The sequence below is a fragment of the Acomys minous genome, assembly GCF_964271855.1.
Source record: "Acomys minous genome assembly, chromosome: 19".
In the NCBI taxonomy this organism is placed as follows: Eukaryota; Metazoa; Chordata; class Mammalia; order Rodentia; family Muridae; genus Acomys; species Acomys minous.
In genome coordinates this window covers 33657197-33673848 of record NC_140499.1, presented here as the reverse complement: position 1 = coordinate 33673848, position 16652 = coordinate 33657197, and the positions used below count along the sequence as shown (strand labels likewise).

General features: G+C 43.7%; 1 protein-coding gene and 1 long non-coding RNA gene across 2 annotated transcripts; one reads left to right on the top strand and one right to left on the bottom strand.

The window, feature by feature from the left end:
- The first annotated feature begins 697 nt into the window (after positions 1-697).
- On the top strand, positions 698-8025 carry LOC311590667. Its single transcript, XR_014776952.1, has 2 exons — positions 698-5525; positions 5571-8025. It is a non-coding gene; the product is annotated as an uncharacterized lncRNA (long non-coding RNA).
- UFM1 (ubiquitin fold modifier 1) lies at positions 7776-16250 on the bottom strand. Its single transcript, XM_084769849.1, has 6 exons — positions 16104-16250; positions 15969-16025; positions 12365-12422; positions 11569-11608; positions 10505-10537; positions 7776-9215 (listed from the first exon to the last, which is right to left on the bottom strand). Coding segments are annotated over exons 1-6 (258 nt in total). The 5' UTR covers positions 16106-16250; the 3' UTR covers positions 7776-9147.
- Between the last annotated feature and the right edge of the window lie 402 nt (positions 16251-16652).

The following is a 16652-nucleotide window of genomic DNA, read 5'->3' as shown; positions in this document are numbered from 1 at the left end:
AAAAAGATATCCGTTTGTAAACACACACACACACACACACACACACACACACACACACACACACACATACACACACACACGTGCTATCCAAGAGTTCAAAATGTAAAGCTTACACCAAACATGTGAGTGTGGCTGTTGAAGCTCCCTCCGTTCTGTCGCACCCCAGGTGGACAGCCGGCCCGCGGACAGTGTTCTGCTTCACTGTATTTTTAACTTTAACTGAACTCATCTAATTATCAAGTTTAGAGCTCAACAAAGAATGTAATTTGCTCAGAGTGTCTGGAACAAATTACAGTTTCGAGGCTCACCGAAGGGTTCCTGGGGGACTGCTCCCAAGGGGCTTCTGAGAGCGGTTTATTCGGAGCACGGCTAACAAGGCAGCGCTGAGGGGCAATTACCTTGTGCTTGGCGACTGCAGACCGGAAGCCAGTGAGTATTTGGATAGGCAAGCTGGATGTTCATTTTATAAAGGCCTACCACGTAATTTTTTTTCCTCCTAGATTTTCTCAAAAGAAAGTTTTTCAAGGCAGATTTTTTGTTGTTGTTGTTGTTAACTCTTCTATTTTAAGATGTCTTTAGCAAGTAGAGATGAACCTAAAATTGCCTCTGCTACTTCGGTTTCCCATTTGCTATGGAGCTTCTATAAACCCTAGAAGGTTCTTCCTGCTTACAGTTTGCTGCTTGAAGGGTATTTTGGGTGCTCATGATGTTCTGTAACGAAGACATTGTTACAGGCTGGGTAGAGCACTTTGTTAAGTGCTTAATGGTATGGAAAAAAAAGTGCCGATACTGTAAACAGACAAACATTTTACTTGAATACTACAGTTACATAAAATAAAAATCATGAAGCTATTTTACAAGCACAACCTTTGAGTGACTGTGGTCTCTCTTTCCACCCTCTTTACTTATGGGTTTCCAGTGTATGGAAGTATTACAGCAAAGGTGAAGGTAAGAATATATATATATGAAATATGTGGGTGACAAGGAGGGAGGCAACAGCTTTCTGTATTTCCCAATCAAGTAACTTCCTGGGGTGGGCGGGGGGTCTCAATGAAAGGAGCTGGCTAGCGATCATCACAAGTGCGAAGTAGCATGCCTAGGTTGCATGTCTGAGTTGCATTTTGCTGCTGAGTAGCTGGGTAACGTTGGCAAAAACTGAATGGAGCTCAGAGATTGTTCTGATGACTAAATACAGATGGAAAAACCTAACAAAGAGCCCGAAACATTGCAAAAAGCCTGTCAAGTATTTCTCTCAGGAAGAAGTACACCGTGACCATCATTGTTATGTCTCAGAGTATTAGGTGTACCCTCCATACCAAAAACAAACAAACAAACAAACAAACAAACAAACAAACCCACAAAAAACCCAAAAAGAACAAAAAAAACCCTAAAAAACTCTTAATATAAATAAATAAAAGATTATTTAATAACTAAACACTTGTGCCCCACCCTTTATCTGTTGTGACAAGTGGCAAGAGGAGGGATTATGACAGCTACCATTCCTGCAATGGCTTCTGGGGGCTCATCTACCACCCTCTAGAGACCAGAAAATATTCTTATGCACCTTCCATCACTAGGCTAAGCCTCAGAATATTGATCAAAATGTTCTAGAATAAATACACCTTCCCAGCAGAGGTTAGGGAGGTCTAAGACAATCTATAAAACAGCAGGATTTCCACTGTAGGAAGTTTTCAGTGTCCTTAGTTTGTAGTGTTAAAAAAGTGTTTCTACATTTGGGCTCTGTCTGCCCTTTCTGCTAATTCCATTGTTGCCCTCCAGAGGGCGGAGCTGAGGGTTGAGGTGGAACTGTGGTACCTGCCATCACCTCAGAATCCTTGCTCCTTCCCAGAATGAACTTCTTTATTTCTTTATCTTGCTTTTTTGCCTCGATGGAACTTATATCCTATTGAATTAAATAGGTATAGAAGGGGAAATATACTGCATAGCCCCAGGCAAAAAGCATCTATAATCTCATTATTTGATTTGCTATCAACTGTAAGGTTTATAGTTATTTTATAGCAAATTTATAAAATAACCCTCTTTTCCAACGATTCTGAGTTTTTAAAATTATTATCATGAATGGATGTTATCATAATTTTCAAGTATGTTTTAAGAGTCAATTGCTAGGACCACAGCTTTTCTTCTGTTCAGCCTGTCATTTTGTATTATATGAATTGATTTTTAAAAATTGACTCATACTTGCATAAAGGGGAAAAACATACTTAGTCATAGTATAGATATTTAAAAATACATTGCTGGATATGTTCGGATACATTTGCTATGGATTTTTACATCTAAGTTCACAAGAGATAATAAATTTTCTGTGTTCTGTTTTTAGAAATTATAATATTTGCTAGGATGTGGGTATCTGTACTCACTTCAAGTACAAACAGTATCCAAGATCTTTATTAGTTACCGTCTCCTCTGCCGTGATGAAATGTCTGATGGAAACAACTTACAAGATGGTTCCAGAGAGTGCTTTTAGCAAGGGCAGTTCCATCCATGCTGGCAGAGGTGTGGCGGGCTTCATCTGGCAAGTGGTTCCCTCATGCAAAGGACCCAGAAGGATCTCTGGCCACAGCTGCACTTAGGTCAAGGATGATTTTTATGTCCTGTGGTTGCTCAGGCCAATCTGAGTCTTCTGTACAATATGGTAGCCAGGAAAAACAATGGAAGGTGTGTGAGACTATCTTGAATCAGAATAAGCAACAGAGTTAGGGTTTAAGAAGTTACCAGGCAGCTGAACTTGGTGGCAGGCAGATCTTGTGAGTTCAAGGCCAGTCTGGTCTTCAAAGTGATTCTAGGACAGCCAGAGCTGTTACACAGAGAAACCCTGTCTTGAAAAACCAAAGGAAGCAGAAGCAGAAGTGAAAGTGGAAGAGGAAGAGGAAGAAGAAAATGAAGAAGGAAGGAAGGAGGGGGAAGAGGAAAGAGGAGGAGGAAGAGGAAGAAAGGAAGAGGAGGAAGAGGAAGAAAGAGGAGGAGGAAGAAGAAGGAGGAGGAGAAAGAGGAAAAAGGAGGAGAAAGAGGAAGGAGAAGGAAGAGGAAAGAGGAGGAAGAGGAAGGAGGAGGAGGAAGAAAGAGGAAAAGGAGGGAGGAGGAAGAGGAAACAGAAGCAGCATTAGGAGCAGCAGCAGCAGCAGCAGCAGCAGCCAGGCAGGGGCTGCAGAGATGGGTCAATGGTGAAGAGCCCTGGCTGCTCTACAGAGGACCTGAGTTCCAGAACACACACAATGGCTAACAACCATCTGTAACTCCAGTTCCAGGGGATTTAATGTACTTTTCTGGCCTCCATGGTCACCAGGCAGGCATAAGGTGCCCATTCATCCATGCAGGAAAATACTCATACACATTTTTAAAAAAGACTTATCTGACAAAGATGGAAATGCCAAGCCTACTTAGATATCCTTATTAGGCGAGGTTGTGAAGCCCAGCACTGACATAGCTGACTGCAAATTGCTCTGCTGGAAGTGACAAATGAAATGCATTCTGGGAAGTCCTAAGCAGCTTCCCACATCAAGAGGCTTCTTTTAGGTTGTGGGGCTGGGAAGAACTATGGAAAGTAGAAGACACAAAAACTGGTCATAATTTTACACTTTATGCTTATTTCTTTGTTTACAGAAAGGATGTCATGTCTTCAACTCCCACTTACGTTATTAAAACTCTGGGGATATACAAACAGTGCTTTAAAAATAAAGATGTAAAAAATATATAAACTGAGAAAAATGAGAGATTACATTTTAGACTCCCTTTATGAATACACAGCACTCTGAAACACAGATACTATACTCACTCTCATAGGTAAATGTTGGCTCCATTTACAAATTAAATCATGTGGCATATTATTTCTGGACTGAGACACACTCAGAGCTCAGCCTGCAAGCCTCTAATGATGAGACCTCATCCCCTCACATCACTCACTCTACACTGCACTGCAGTTCAGGACTGTGAGGGCTCATGGCCACACTGCTTGGCACTGCCCAGCATGTCACAATTCCCATAGCCCGACACCTTCATTTTCCTGGTCAGAGAAACTACATCTCTTTGGACGGATGTAGCTACCCACAGACACGAGGCCACTTCCGCTGTCGCTTTCGTAATTTATCTCCAGATTCATTTCATTCTTACACAATGCAGACATAAAAAAAAAAAAGGAAAAGCCTTAATCTGTCCATATATTTATCTAAAAAATAAATCAAAATGAAAATACCCAGAGACCCCAGCATCTAGATACTTGTCAAAATGTTTGTGGTGCTGACAACAAATATTGTATAGCTTATTTTTAAAGCAACTCATCAACCGTAAACTGTACATTTAAGAACTGACTTATTAAACCTGCCAGACAGCCAAACAAATATTGACATGATGTATCATCACAATATGCTCTCAAAAACAGCTTTTACATTTCAGATGAGTTTTGCCAGAGAACCAGAGATTTATGCCCAAAACTGGCTCTCCTTTTGTCTGCCAACCTTGGCTGTTACTTTGTATTCAACAACAAAATCACAACTCTATGCAAAAATTCAGACAACAGAATTCTGAAATGATAACGGTTACATAAATGAACAGTCTCACTGAAAGGGATAAAAATTTCAAGCCAAGTGCGACCACAGAACTGGCCAGTAACTGTGGGGGATACGGACGGGCTGATCAAATACCGATGACAAAGCACAAACAGTTGTAATTTTCAAACAAGTTTTCACCTGTTTCTTTGCTTTACAAAGTATTTAGTATCAGAAGTTAAGTTTTAGCCATATTTGTCTTAGTCATTGCTCTATGGCTGTGAAGAGCCGCCATGACCATGACTGCTCTAGGGCTGGCTTACAGTTTCAGAGGTTTAGTCTGCTACTGTCATGGCGGCAAGCATGGCGGCATGCAGGAGGCAGTGCTGGAGTAGTTGGGAGCTATGTCCTGATGCACAGGCAGAGGATAGCGAGGGAGAGAATGAGAGAGGGAAGAGAGCAGGAGCTCACGGGAGTCTGGGCCTGGCACGGGCTTTAGACACCTCAAAGCCCACCCCTAGTGACACACTTCCTCCAACAAGGTCACATCTCCTAATCCTTCTTAAATAGTGCCACTCCCTGGTGACTAAACACTCAAATAGATCAGCCTATTCTTATATTCAACAGCGAGGGCTATTTATTATTCAAACCATGATAACTGGACTTGGAAAATTTACAGTTTAGGACAAATAATTCTGTGCTTACTGACTGCTGCAGCGAAAAAAGAGGCGGTAACTAAATTCCTAATGTGGCTTGGAAGCAGAGAGGTAAGGCCGCTGGCTTTTCAGGCCATGGGTTTCCTGGCTTCACAGATTGGGGACATAAAGGCAGGCAAGTGTAAGAACAGGGCACACCAGAGGACTAAACAGCCTGTTGCTTAGTACAGATGCAGAAGCAAACCGTGAAGTTGGCAGTATCAGCTGCCCATGCACTCACACCAGTCCAGGAAGGCCTCTTGTACAGACTATAGACTTGACTGAGCAGAGCCCAAGCTAGTAAAACTACCTGCCAGTCACCGTCACTGTTTTTGTGCTTTGTGTTCAGAGGCAGTCTTGCTGCCCACCCCAGGCTGGCCTCCATCTTGCAGTCCTGCAGCTGGGCTTACAGCAATGTGCCACAGCAGCTGAACGCTATGTATCCCTTCATTACACCAGGTATCAAACTATTGGCACTTATTACTATGCATTTTCAGCATGCTGAGGAATGTGTTTCATTTTTTTAATGTCGAATTCAATACAAATTAGTATTTTTTAAGAAAATGGCTACAAAGATTTCTCCAGATAATATAGGGAGTCCCAAAGGCAGAGCCTGGTTTAAAAGCCAAGGTACACTTCCAGTAAGGGTCCACTTAGCACCGTTTTAGCAAGTTATATATTAAGCTATTCTTCTTCTTCTTCTTCTTCTTTTTTTTTTTTTTAGATTTATTTATTTATTTTGTATACTGTGTTCTGCCTACATGTATGCTGCAGGCCAGGAGAGGGCATCAGATCACATTATAGATGGTTGAGAGCCACCATGTGGTTTCTGGGAATTGAACTCAGGACCTCTGAAAGAGCAACCAGTGCTCTTAACCTCTGAGCCATCTCTCCAGCCCCTATTAAGTTATTCTTTACACTTGAACATCAATAGACTTTTACCCCGTTTTCTAAATTGATGTGTACAGAACTGTTGTTTGCAGTATGTGCACGAGTGCAGTGTTGAGAGGCCAGAAGAGGGCAATGAATCCCATGGAACTGGAGTTACAGATGGTTCTGAGCAACACGTGGGTATTGGGAACAAACCCTTGGTCCTCTGTAAGAACAGGCAACACTCTTAACCACTGAGCCACCTGTTCAGGCCTAGTTCAACAGATCTTAAAGATAACCATGCACAGAATCTTACCTAGCTTGGGAACAGTGAGTATAACTAGCCTTGGGAACAGTAATGACCTAGAATTGCTCCTTTATAGTGTATCAATGCTTCCAATCTACAAATGTTCGGAGTCTCTTTGGCAAAGCCATATGGTAGCTTGAGCTGTCTTCCCATGTGTATGTAAATGTATACGTATCATAGTGTGTATGCGGAGGTCAGTTCTTTTCTTCCACTGTGCAGGTTGCAGGGATGGAGCTCAGGCCACTGTAAGCAACCACTTTTATTGGCTGCACTAACCAGCTGGGACTTTCCTTTCCATTTACATCTCCTTCAAATAACATCCAAGCTTAAGAAATAATGCATCTCTAAACACAATGACTTGAACTATAAAGACAGCCTCCCAGTAGTGAGCAGCTACCAGCATCTCTGCATCTTTGTACTGCGTCAGGCCACCCCAGAACCAAGCAGCTTAAAGTAATGCCCAAGATTTCAGGTACTTTGACCTTAGTGGAAAGGCTGTCCTGGCGCTAACGTCTCAGCAGCTCCTACAGCCACCAGACCTGCTTCCAGAGGTATGCATGCTGATTACTCAGACTCAGTGAGCACGAACCTGAGGGATGATTCCAGAACCCTGCACTTCTGATTTCCTAGTTTCACTCTGGACACCACCCAGGGCTGGGACTGCCTGAAGCTCTCCTCTTCGCTATAATGGATTGACCTTAGAAATATACATCTATTTTTCATGACTCATTTTTTAAATTTGTACTTTTTAAAAATGGCATTAATAAATTGGCTCAATAGGTATACTGGTTAATAAGTCTGATAGTAAAACAAAGGTAGCCATGGTTTATAGTTTAATAAAAGGTTATTTTCCTAAGGTATTAATTATGGACATTTAAATTAAATATAAAGCCTAAAATGTTCTGACAAAGAACTTATGGATCACATTTACTTAATAACAAATTATCTAGTTTTTGAGTATAACATTTTGAAGACCATGTATTTTCAAAGAATTGATGTGTTAGATAAATCATTTTATATTGTAGACTATAAAAACATTACAGGCAACATGCAGGTTTTTGTGCTAAGGGAATAAGGGAAGAAATTTAATAGTAAGCAAAAAATCAGGTGGCAAGTATTTTAAAATGTCTGGTTATGAGAGGCCTAATATTATAAGCAATAGCATCTCTGGGCACTAGACCTATAAACAGAGAAATCTAGCAAACACATGCTGCCACACAATTCAGAATCCCAGAGTGCACTCCGTAAACCTGTGACCAATGACAATTCCTTCATCTACTAGCACAGCCCTTCAGATGCAGACCATTAATTTTTGTACAACCCCCTCTACCCCACAACGAACTAAGGCCCCGTAATAGAGACTATGAGACATGAGATAAAAACTGGTCCTGAAGACATCACTCCTGAATCCAGCAAGTATTTATTGAGAACGTGTATCTCTAGCTCTGGGGAGCATTTGACAGACCGACCCCTCACCTCCAAAGAGCTCACCCACTAAAGCACACCTGCCCAGCTCTCACTCAGTCACTGCCAGAATTTAATTCATCCTTCAAGATGTGCCAAGACATGGACTCCCTCTGTAAGGGCAAGTAAGAGTTTTTAAATGTATTATTGTGGAGGGGAAGGGCTCACATCAGGTGTCCCCATAGAAGACTGTCCAGTTTGCAGAGCTTTGCCTGGCTGGGCCTCTTCACTAGGGCCCAGGCCTTGAAACCTTTTCTTATGCAAACGTTTCTGTAGACTGCTTTGGGAGAGTTTTGTAATATGTATGCAGTTGCCTTGCGATCCTGTGCCCAGGACTCTCCTGTTCACACTTCTCCAACTCTATTGCACTTCGACCTTGACTTTTCCTGAGGCACACCAGGCTTCTGTTCCGCCTCACTTCCTTTTCTCTTCTGGCAAGAGCCTGGCTATCTTTGCTTCCCTGGTTCCTTATGTTAGCTGCTTCCTTAAAGCTCCCTCTTTATTAAGGACCCTCGCCAACACCAAGTGGTGTGTCTGCAAGCTTTGTTCTGAGCTTCAGATAGTCTGTGCAACAATAGTTTGGGATGTTACTCAAAAAATAAAATCCTCAAAAAGAATGGTTTAAGGAATTCTGTCTTAAAGCTTCTTTAAGACACTTATTAAGGGATGTGTAATTTAGCCAAGGGTATTTCTGCAGTACCGTCAACTCCCACCATGGCACACTTGATTTCACACGATCACTACTACAGAAGGTATTTGGTGTGCAACAGCAACTAATACACATAATGGTTAGATACCATAATTTAATGTTTGGTTTTGTATAAAATTTAACTGTTAACCTATTCGCTTCATCACAAATTATATAATTCAAAACTCTAGCTATGGGCCTGCAGGTGAAATGATGTCAAGTCAAATGCCTCTGTGATCCATTACCCTTTTAAATTTTAAAATTGGAAAATACACCCTATTCTGTGAATTTTAAATTTCCAAATGTTCCTGAAAAGAATTAGCAGGCTCATCCTCTAGTTTTGTTGTTGTTGTTTTTAAAGAATAGTCCATTTGTCACAGATGTACCCTTTTCTTCTGGTGAGGCAGCAGTCACCATTGTGTGACCTGTGGTGTGCTACCCTCCTCTCACAGGCATTCTCTTCTCCCATAAAAAAAATGAGCAAGAAGGGACAAGAGTCAGTTTCCTCTGTTTCGTTGACTCTTGGAGCTTTCATTGTATTTGAATGCCTGATTTCAATCGTACGGCAACAACAAATAGCAATATTTATTCTGAAAGGCTGTGTATGCCAAGAAGCATATATTAGCAGCTTCCAACTCGGTCTCTGGGAATGATTCGCAGCTCTGAGCCATGCTTCAGAAAAACATTTCCTATACAAACAAACAGAAACGCAAAGTTAGGCATCTAAAGAGCACAAGTAATATTGGCATTCCAGCAACAGGCACACGGGAAACAAGGTGGTAAGGAAGGAAGCGTGGCCCAGAGTCCTCAGAGACATTCAAAGCCCTGACCCATTGCTCTTCCACCTCAGACACCAACAAGTGCTTAAACCAGTGCACTCCAGCCACTGCCACGCCAGCAAACGCAGTAAGTGACATCAATCAATGGTACCACCAATAGGAAAAGTCAATACAAGGCCATTGAGATTCTGATGCTTGGGCTTGACCCCCTGATGAGATGATAACCAAGCTCAGTGACTCTTGTGCAGGTCTCAGTTGAAAGGCGACACAGAGGGCAACATGTGAAAGTAAGCAAAGACTCAAGTTCTATAAGCTAACAAAACGTCTAGAACCAGAAAGACAACACCATCTACTCTCAGATCATACAGGGTACTTATGTAATATAGGGCCTCACGACTTTCAACAAATAAAAATTTCAACATAAAGTAGATAAATACTCATGATCACTGATTATGGTGACAAACCCTGCAATGTAAGTCACTCTTCATTTTCTAGATTTCTGACTTTCACCAGTGGCCTACAAAAACAATGTAATTGTTTAAAAATAAAAATCTTTTGTATGGAATTGATTAGAAGCCAAGTATTGCTCAAGAATGACGCTACATTATACTAAACAGCACAGCTTCAAAGCACTACAGTTAGGATAGCAGCCCAAAGAACGCGTGTGGAGAAATTCAGATGTCCCACAGTTTAAGAGCACCTTTACTAGAGGGGGGACACATTCACCCCGGCAGCTGGCCAGGACGTCCATGTTGGGTGCTGGGCTATGTTCACACAGCTCTCGTGTGATAGCAGCCTTTGAGATAGCGCTGGCTGTGGCTGTTTAAAGGAATGGTGGCTGGCACATGTCGGCTTGCACCTCTTGCTGGCACTGGATGCTAACTATGGAATATCCAGACCTGAAGCAATTCACTGACTGCTTAAAGACAAGGGTCAGTCAGTCCCTGGCAACACAATCTCACCTTCAGATTTCTGTGTTATGTAGACTAACCCAATACTTCCACTTCCTAAACCATTATGAAAAAGATTTGCATTTACTTATAATGGAAAACCATAGAAAACTTATGAATGAAATCAATTATCAATGAGTTACAAGTAGACTGCTACATAAGCTCTACACAGCTGAGTCTTCTAAAAAATCCCACCTAGTTGAAATAATACAATACTCAGTTTTGATGGGCACACAAGCAGATACTCACCAGCAGTCTGTGCAGGATTTATTCCTATTCCATCTGGAAAATAAATTGTAAATCATGTAAGTTATTTCTATAGTTAAATTTAATAGTAACAAGAGATTTGCCAGAACAGACCAGTTATGGGCACAAGCAAAGGCTAGCAACTTCAACCCCAGGACACAGACAACACTCTCCCAGGCGATTGGCCTATCTGTGGACACCGCCCAGCGTTTATGAGCACTGCCAGATGAGATGAACGCTCTTAAGTGCAATGACGCCCACGCTTCCTATAGAAGACAGTGTTTCTCATCTATCTTACTAACTCTGAGTAAACAGTGTTGTTTTCTATTTAAGTAACAGACACCTAATGTCACTAGTCATTTCCACTGCTGGGTGGCATACAATCCCCAAGATGAGAGAGGCCACAAGTCAGTTTGTTCATGTTCTAGTGATACTATGAATGTTTTAAACACTTCCACTGCAGAATCTATAATGTTCCAGAGTTGGCCAGTATCTTCAATGTGACAACACGCAGAGGAAGAAAGTAGGACATCCAGTCACACCTACACTACACTGAGCTGCTGCACTGACTCCTCCCCTGCGTAGAACTGTCTCTATGGGCCCCTTCCCAGCTACAGTAATTTATGCACAGAGGATGGCCAAGTGCTTCTCTTGCAGTGCATCCACTGTTTACCATCTCACAAGACCAGCTCCACTGGAACGAGCCAGTGCTCCAAGGTGTTCAGTCTAAAGTCAAATAGGGAGGCCTGTCGCACAGTGCCCTACTAGCATAGTCACGGCACAGGGAAGTCACACTCCTCTTCACTTTAGTACTCTAAAGTGCTCTCTGACACAACCTTTACTTATGTGAACCTTGCCCGAAAGGAAGCCGCCTGCAGGAGTCATCTAGAGGGAGATAAAGACCCCAGATACTGCGACACTTCCCAAACTGAGCAGTGCTCATCACATACAGTGGCCTCCATGCAAAGTTTACCATTAAATGGGATGTTTATGCTGACATACACCAGGGCCTTTGGGGACTCCAGTCACAATGTCTTCAGTGCCTAAGGTTTAAGGTGGATTCTTACCATTAGTAATAATCGCACTTGTAGCTGCAGGAACTTTAAACTAAAAGGGAGAAAGGAAAACCCATGTCAATACACTTGCATGGAACCTTGACAGACAGAATAAGAATGGAGCCCCTGTCATCACTCTATAATTACTTTCAAGTAAGTGACAACAGCCAAAAAGCGGGTTACCAGAGTATACAGCAGTGGTGAATGCAGGGGCCATGGGGTCAGGGTGCCGGGGGTGGGGCTAAGGGGGTGAGGGAGGAAAGAATGAGGGATTTGCTTTATGTGATGCAGCTGACTAGCACCGCCACTAAACCAGGGAGCTGAAGGCTCCCAAATCACATTTTGGTGCCACTTCCAAGTGCTGTGCCCAGAGAGGCTTTGTAAACAGTTCTCATAATTCCAGGTAGAAAAGTCTCATTTCTCAAAAGCAGAAAATACCAACATGTTTTCAAAACACTGGACACGTCTCAAAACAACCAATTTTTACCAAAAGTACACACACATACACTTAGTACGCCCAATTCAGTGGATACAAGATCAGCTCTTAAACTTAGTGTACATTCACCACCAATAAAACTCTAGTATTTTTCATCTGCTGCATTAAACAGATGTGCCGATTTAGTCAACCCACTGTTTCCTGACTAGAAGATAGATTGACTTTACCTGGGCTTGTGACTTCTTTAGCATGAGCCCAGTAATGATAGGGAAATGGGGAGGGCAGGGACACAGTGCATGCAAATACACAAGAGACAAGAGCCAGAATCACGCCCGCCGCACCCATAGAGACGCAGTTAGAACCAGCACTTACTTCTTCAGCTGCAAACTTCAGCACTGCTGTGAAGGGGGTATTTTCAGGAACACTGAGACTGCAACAAGTAAACAAGTTTCAGAGAGTTGATTTCATTGCAGACGGGGCAAATTTGTTTCGGGGGTTTTAAGATAGGCTGTTTCCAGGCAAAATTATGAGCACTAATGCTGAAAACAACACACTAGGAAAGCAAAGGCACCACGCTGTGTGAAAGCACAGAGTTTTGCCTTCTCGTTTTTCTTTTCATATGTGCTTACGGTCGATTGCATTTTATGTTTATGTGCCTGGGTGTGGTCTGTGTGTGTAGGCATGGGTAGAGGTGCTCAAGGAGGCCAAAAGAGGGCATCAGGTCCCTCGGAACTGGAGTTACAGCCAGTTGGGAGCCATCACTTGGGTGCTGGGAATGGACCTGCATCCTCTGCAGAAGCAGCCAGTGCTCTTACACACAGAGCCATGGATCCGCCCACTGACTCAAGGAAGTGTAGTATGTGGGCTGAGGTTAATCAGGGGCATTTTTTTTTTTTTCTTTTTAATGACAGGCTGTCAGGATACCCTCAAATCCAGAGAGCTCAGCTTGCCTTTGCCTCACAAATGCTGGCATTACAGGTGTGCCAGTGTGCCTGGGTGAGATGGCTGTCAGCAAGGCCAACCTTTTCAAGGTCCTCAGTCTATCTTACTGCCTCTCAACTGAGGATTAGGTAAAGAAAAAAACAAAACAAAACAAAACAAAAAACGCAGACAACCTCTAAAGCAGAGAAACCAAAAAGCTAGTGTTTCTCCTTAAGCTTTTCTATTTAGCATCCCATAGGCCACGACTGTCTTAATCTCACTCACTGTCACAGAGAACTCACAGGCCTCAGCCTGTCTCTGCGGGCTCAGCACACCGTGCTGACCTCCAAAAGTACAAATGAGTATTTTGTGCTATCATTTTCCCTTTCAAATGGTATTTAATGACTATAGTAGGTTATCTTGTTTTCCTGTCTTTCATTTCATTTCCTTTTGGGGTAGTGGTGGGGGTAGTTGGGCAGAGAATAAAAAGAAAATTTCTAGTAAGCTGGGAACGGAAGGTTTGCAAAGTTTTTGGCAATATTTTGCAAGTAGTCCAGCAGAACAACAGATCACACATGCGCACACAGCCACACATATATTTATGTACACAACACTGGATAGCTAACACGTCAGCTGCAATGTATTAACTCCCAGGAGGCCTAGGCATTGTCCTACTGTCCTTTCCTGTTCCTCCTCCTCACTCTCCCAGAGCACACCCACACACTGCTGAGGAAAAGCCAGCCCAGAGGGAGAAACCAGCAACCAGAGAAAGGTGCCCTGATTTAACACATCATATTCCTGAGCCGACCAAAGCAGCCAGGCTGTAGAAACAGGCTTTCACAAGAGCAGCTATGCTCTTTATGGTAAAGGTATTGGGGCTGATTATGAGTGCTGCATTAAAATGGGAGCACCCCCCCCTCACTACTTCTGATGGAGGGGGAAAGGAGTTGTGGAAATTTTGAAAGAAAACAAAAATACTTTGTCAGAATAGGAAAATTAGAAAACTCACAAAACTCATCAGTGCTATTGTACTTTTCTTCAGGAACAGAGTGAAGAACAGAGAACACAAATGGCTGGCCTTGGAGCTGGTGTTTCACTAAGCAAAGTACACTAATGAGAGGTGGCCTAGCAAGAGGATGATTTAGAAGGGCTGACCACACAATCTCATCTGCATAAGAAAACAGTAGGTACGGCACTAAGGGGGGAAGAGTGGCAGACTGAAAAGCATCTCGATAAACGATTAAAAGGAGTACTGCAGTAAATCACCTGGAATAAGAGACCGTGGCTACCTGAAAAGAGCAGTTTAGAAAATGGGCAGTTACTGGAGAGATGAGGGATGAGAGAACCATTTTAGAGATAAGGGGCCAACAGGCCAAGAAGCTGGATGCATCACTGGCGGGAAGCTACAGAAAGCTATGACCATTGATACTTGCTCAGTTATCTAGGTCTTGGCGCCACTACACAAATTATGCATTAAAAATCTAAAGAAATCTTAGTCTTTTGCTAGTTAGCCTAGGTCTTCTAGCTGTAGTAACTCAAAGGGGGGTCTACTTAAAAATAAGAAGACCGAGATGGGCAACCTGTGTTAATAATCATCAACTCAACTGCTCAACGCAGAGTACAACAAAGACACATAGCCCCGCTGAGCACTTTTTACGAAGATCCAAGTGTGGGTAACTTGGGGCTCATCATTGAGGCACCCAGCTGTTGACATACACACACACATACACACACACACACACACACACACACACACACACACACTGGAGTTAACACTCTGGAGTTAACCGTCTTAGGGCCGAACCTGTCAAAACACACACACACACACACACACACACACACACACACACACACACACACACACACACACACACACACACACACACACACACACACACACACACACACACACACACACACACACACACACACACACACACACACACACACACACACACACACACACACACACACACACACACACACACACACACACACACACACACACACACACACACACACACACACACACACACACACACACACACACACACACACACACACACACACACACACACACACACACACACACACACACACACACACACACACACACACACACACACACACACACACACACACACACACACACACACACACACACACACACACACACACACACACACACACACACACACACACACACACACACACACACACACACACACACACACACACACACACACACACACACACACACACACACACACACACACACACACACACACACACACACACACACACACACACACACACACACACACACACACACACACACACACACACACACACACACACACACACACACACACACACACACACACACACACACACACACACACACACACACACACACACACACACACACACACACACACACACACACACACACACACACACACACACACACACACACACACACACACACACACACACACACACACACACACACACACACACACACACACACACACACACACACACACACACACACACACACACACACACACACACACACACACACACACACACACACACACACACACACACACACACACACACACACACACACACACACACACACACACACACACACACACACACACACACACACACACACACACACACACACACACACACACACACACACACACACACACACACACACACACACACACACACACACACACACACACACACACACACACACACACAGAGTTAACCGTGTTAGGGTTAGACTTGTCAGGAGTCCAGACCTAGGAAGTAAGTCTTCCCTAACGTCCGGCAACAGCTGGTCCAAATAAAGGTCTTTAAATCAAGTAAAAGGGACTGATGTAACTACGGGTTCCATCCTTGCCCAAAGTTCTTCCCACTGCACCTGCCCACCCAGCGCATTCTGAGGGGCGCTGGCTTCTCAGCAGAAATGTTGCCTCCCTCTTCGTGCATGACCCTGTCCCCCAAGGCCCGGCCGGCTCCAGCCCTGCCTGTCACTCACACTTTGTACGGTAGCCGCGGGTCCGAAGTCAGCGTGATTTTAAAAGACACCTTCGACCTGCGGGGGAGAACGAGAGGAGGTTACGATCGGGTCCTGTCGCGGGGCCAAGGGCGGGACGGAGGGACCGACACTTACATGATGGATCCCCCCCACTCACACACCGCCACTAGCCGCCCGCCGCGCTTCCTCGATGGCCGGCAACGGGGGCCTTCGCGGCCCACGTCGCCCTCCAGAGCGACTATCCACAGAGCGCCTGAAAATTGTGCCGGCGCTCACAAACAACAGAAGACGGCTGGCCCGGAGATAGCAATTTATTCTGAGTGTATATCTATCAAGTCAAAGTATGACTGATAGATAAAGAACATATTTCTACTTTTGATCGCTTATTGACACATTTTTAGTTAGGCAATGCAATGGAGGTCAAAGAAAAGTGGCCGCTAGGTCCCCACTGGCTGGCTTTGGCGGAAGTAGGTGCTGTGAGGAAGCCGGACGTAGTGGCGGAGCTGCTGCGGGGAGGGACTCAAGGCGGGGCGGATGAGGAAGCATTGCGGAGTTGCTAAGCAACCTACCAGCGCGCACTGATAGGTACTGGAGAAGCTAGCTGTATTCAACTGCTTTAATTAACAGTATTCTTTGATCTTTCTAACATCCCTGTTAATACGACTTACATTCCTTATAATTGTC